At 30.5% G+C, this 3,091-nt stretch overlaps 1 protein-coding gene across 1 annotated transcript; it reads left to right on the top strand.

Annotated features, from left to right (window-relative positions):
* The first annotated feature begins 267 nt into the window (after positions 1 to 267).
* Positions 268 to 1,211, top strand: LOC131598578 (uncharacterized mitochondrial protein AtMg00310-like). Its single transcript, XM_058871163.1, has 3 exons — positions 268 to 437; positions 542 to 565; positions 680 to 1,211. The coding sequence occupies exons 1-3, from the start codon at positions 268 to 270 to the stop codon at positions 1,209 to 1,211; spliced, it is 726 nt and encodes a 241-aa protein (XP_058727146.1).
* Positions 1,212 to 3,091: the final 1,880 nt, after the last annotated feature.

Raw genomic sequence — 3,091 nt, 5'->3', positions numbered from 1 at the left:
ACTTCAATAAAGGATTGGTGGATGATCGCTCTTTGTAATATTCTTTATAAACATAGCAAAAGTTCTTGTTAATTGTCTCAAGAGGATACTGCATTAGGAAAGTGTATCTCTAATAATCAGTCAGTTTTTGTTCCCGGTAGATCTATTTTGGACAATGTTATGGCAAAGTTGGTGAGATAGCACTTAACTAGATATCAGCAAAGCCTATGATAGAATTGATTTGGATTACTTAAAGGACATTCTTACTGTCATGGGTTTTTGTCAAAAATGGATTGGATGGATTATGCTCTGTGTTGGAACGTTAGAGGTGACATCTATGGTATCAAAATCTGTAGGAATGCTCCTATTATCTCTCGCCTTTTGTTTGCTGATAATTCATTTATGTTCTTCAGAGCTAATACTGAAGAAACTAATGTTATGAAGGATATTCTTGTTACGTACAAGGAAGCCTCTGGTCAAACTATCAATTTTTAGAAATCTTAATTCTATTGCAGCAGGAACGTTGATTTTAATACTAATAATGAGTTGGCTACGTCATTAGGAGTTCAATGGGTTTTGAGAACAGGTAGTTACCTTAGGGTTCTGTCCATGATTGGCAGAAGTAAGAGGGAAGCTTTTAGTTTTATCAGAATTTGGAGAAAAAATAATTCTTGGAGTAGTAAAAGTTTGTCGCAAACAGGGAGTTAGACCATGATAAAGTATATGCTGCAATCTATTATGACTTATATTATGAGTCTCTTCTTCCATCCTCCTTAGTTGTCGAGATTGAGAAAATGATGAATTCTTTTTTGTGGGGTCATAAAAGAGATGGAACAAAAGGTATACATTGGCTTTCTTGGGACCGTTTATCTATGCCAAAATGTGATGGGGGTATGGGCTTCAAGAGTATCAATGCATTCAACCTTCCGATGTCAAGCAAGCAAGCTTGGAGATTCATGACTAATCCTGATTCTCTCGTGTCTCGTCTTTATAAAGCCAGGTATTTTCCTAATTGCGACTTTCTTAACTTTAATATTGGCCACAATCCTAGCTATGTGTGGCGCAGCTTTTGGAGCTCCAAATTTGTGGTTAAAGGTGTGATAAAATGGAGTATAGGATCGGGAGAGAATATTTCGGTTTGGAATTATAATTGGTTATTGGATGGTAATTCTCTGGTTAATCCTTGGTCTCATAACTTGGTTGTGAGAGTAATCTTAGAGTTTCGAATTTGATGAGCCCAAATGGTAAACACTGGAACCAAGAGTTGATTTCTTCTATCATAGGGGAAGAGTCCACCCAAAGGACTCATAATACACCTCTTTTTTCTACGGTCCACAATGATAAATTGTTTTGGAAACATGATAATAACGGTAAATTCTCGGTTCGCAGTGCTTACAGATTATGTATCAACGATGCCATGGACACCGTTCATCTTAGAATCAAAGAGAGCTGGAATTTGTTGTGGAACATCAGAACCCCCCCCCCCCTAGTTAAGAATTTCATGTGGCGTATGTGTAGAGATTGTGTACTTACTAGAAGGAGACTATTGGACAAAGGTATCACTTGTCCTTCAAATTTGTGTCGAATGTAGGAATGGGAAGAGAACAATTACCATATTTTTCTCCAGTGTCCTAAAAGTATTAAATGTTGGAAAAACGCGGGACTTTGATCTATGTTGCAACAAATCAGTGACAATAGAGAGTTGTTCGCGTCTCTGGTTTTTTCTTTTTGGCATGTGTCCAATAAAGACCCACGGGCAATATTTTTAGTTATATTATGGAGTAGCTGGAAGGTAAATATAATCATGTTTTGAATCAGGAGAAAGAATCCCTGATTCTTATTCGTCAGTGAGCTTCTCAATTGTTGATAGGGTGGAGAGAGGCCCATCAGTATTATTCCAATAATGGGATTATTAAGCAGGATAACTTACCATCAATAATGGGATTATTAAGCAGAACCTTTGTTCGGTTAGGCTAAATGACCCGGCCTGTGGAATATCAAGCAGGATAACTTACCATCCCCAAATTAAATTCCACACCCCACTTTATATAATTCCAAAAATACTAATATTATTATTGTAAAGGTTAAAATCAAACTTCAATAAAGGATTGGGTCGCTTCATCATTCATGTTACTATTGGGCCTTCGGTTTTGTTTGGGCTTTATTCACAAACTTTTGTTGTTTTAAATGAAATTATTTTAGTTTTACGAAATATAATTAATCATGTATACCAGAGGTTTTCTAAGCAATTAAGTGAATGCTTTAAGTTTAATTACACTTATAATAAGTGAAAAAAAATTATACAAATATTTTAATCTATATATTTTATTGAATATTTAACATCAATTCCTCATTATAACTAAAACATATAGTGAAATTTTAAATAAATAAAATTTGGACCTAGTTTAACTTTCTTTTAAAAGTGGACATTTTTTAAAACTCATTATTTTAGAAATTATGTCATGTTTTATATTTAAAAAGTTATCATAAAATATAAATTAGTTTACAATATTAATGCTTATTTTTTTATAATATCCTTATTTTTTATTACCATCTCTTCTTTCTTTTTTTATCACATTACCATCTCTTCTTAAAAATTGTGTTTTGGAGAACTTATTATTTAGGATAAATGAAGTAACATTATCACCTATTAAAATAATAATTTATTGTCAGCTCAAGCTTCTTTATATCTTTTAGAGGAGGAAGTACTATAGGAAATTTGTTTCTGGTCTTATTATATATATATATATATATATATATATATATATATATATATATATATATATAAATATAAATGAAGTAACATTATCACCTATTAAAATAATAATTTATTGTCAGCTCAAGCTTCTTTATACCTTTTAGAGGAGGAAGTACTATAGGAAATTTGTTTCTGGTCTGATTATATATATATATATATATATATATATATATATATATAAATTTGTTTTTGGTCTTATTTTATATATATATATATATATATATATATATATATATATATATATATATATATATATATATATATATATATATATATATATATATATATATATATATATATATATATATATGCATATATATATATATATATATATATATATATATATATATATAT

This window comes from Vicia villosa, linkage group LG4 (genome assembly GCF_029867415.1).
Source record: "Vicia villosa cultivar HV-30 ecotype Madison, WI linkage group LG4, Vvil1.0, whole genome shotgun sequence".
Classification (NCBI taxonomy): Eukaryota; Viridiplantae; Streptophyta; class Magnoliopsida; order Fabales; family Fabaceae; genus Vicia; species Vicia villosa.
The sequence above is the reverse complement of the archived record's forward strand: the minus strand, read 5'-3'. Positions and strand labels throughout refer to the sequence as shown.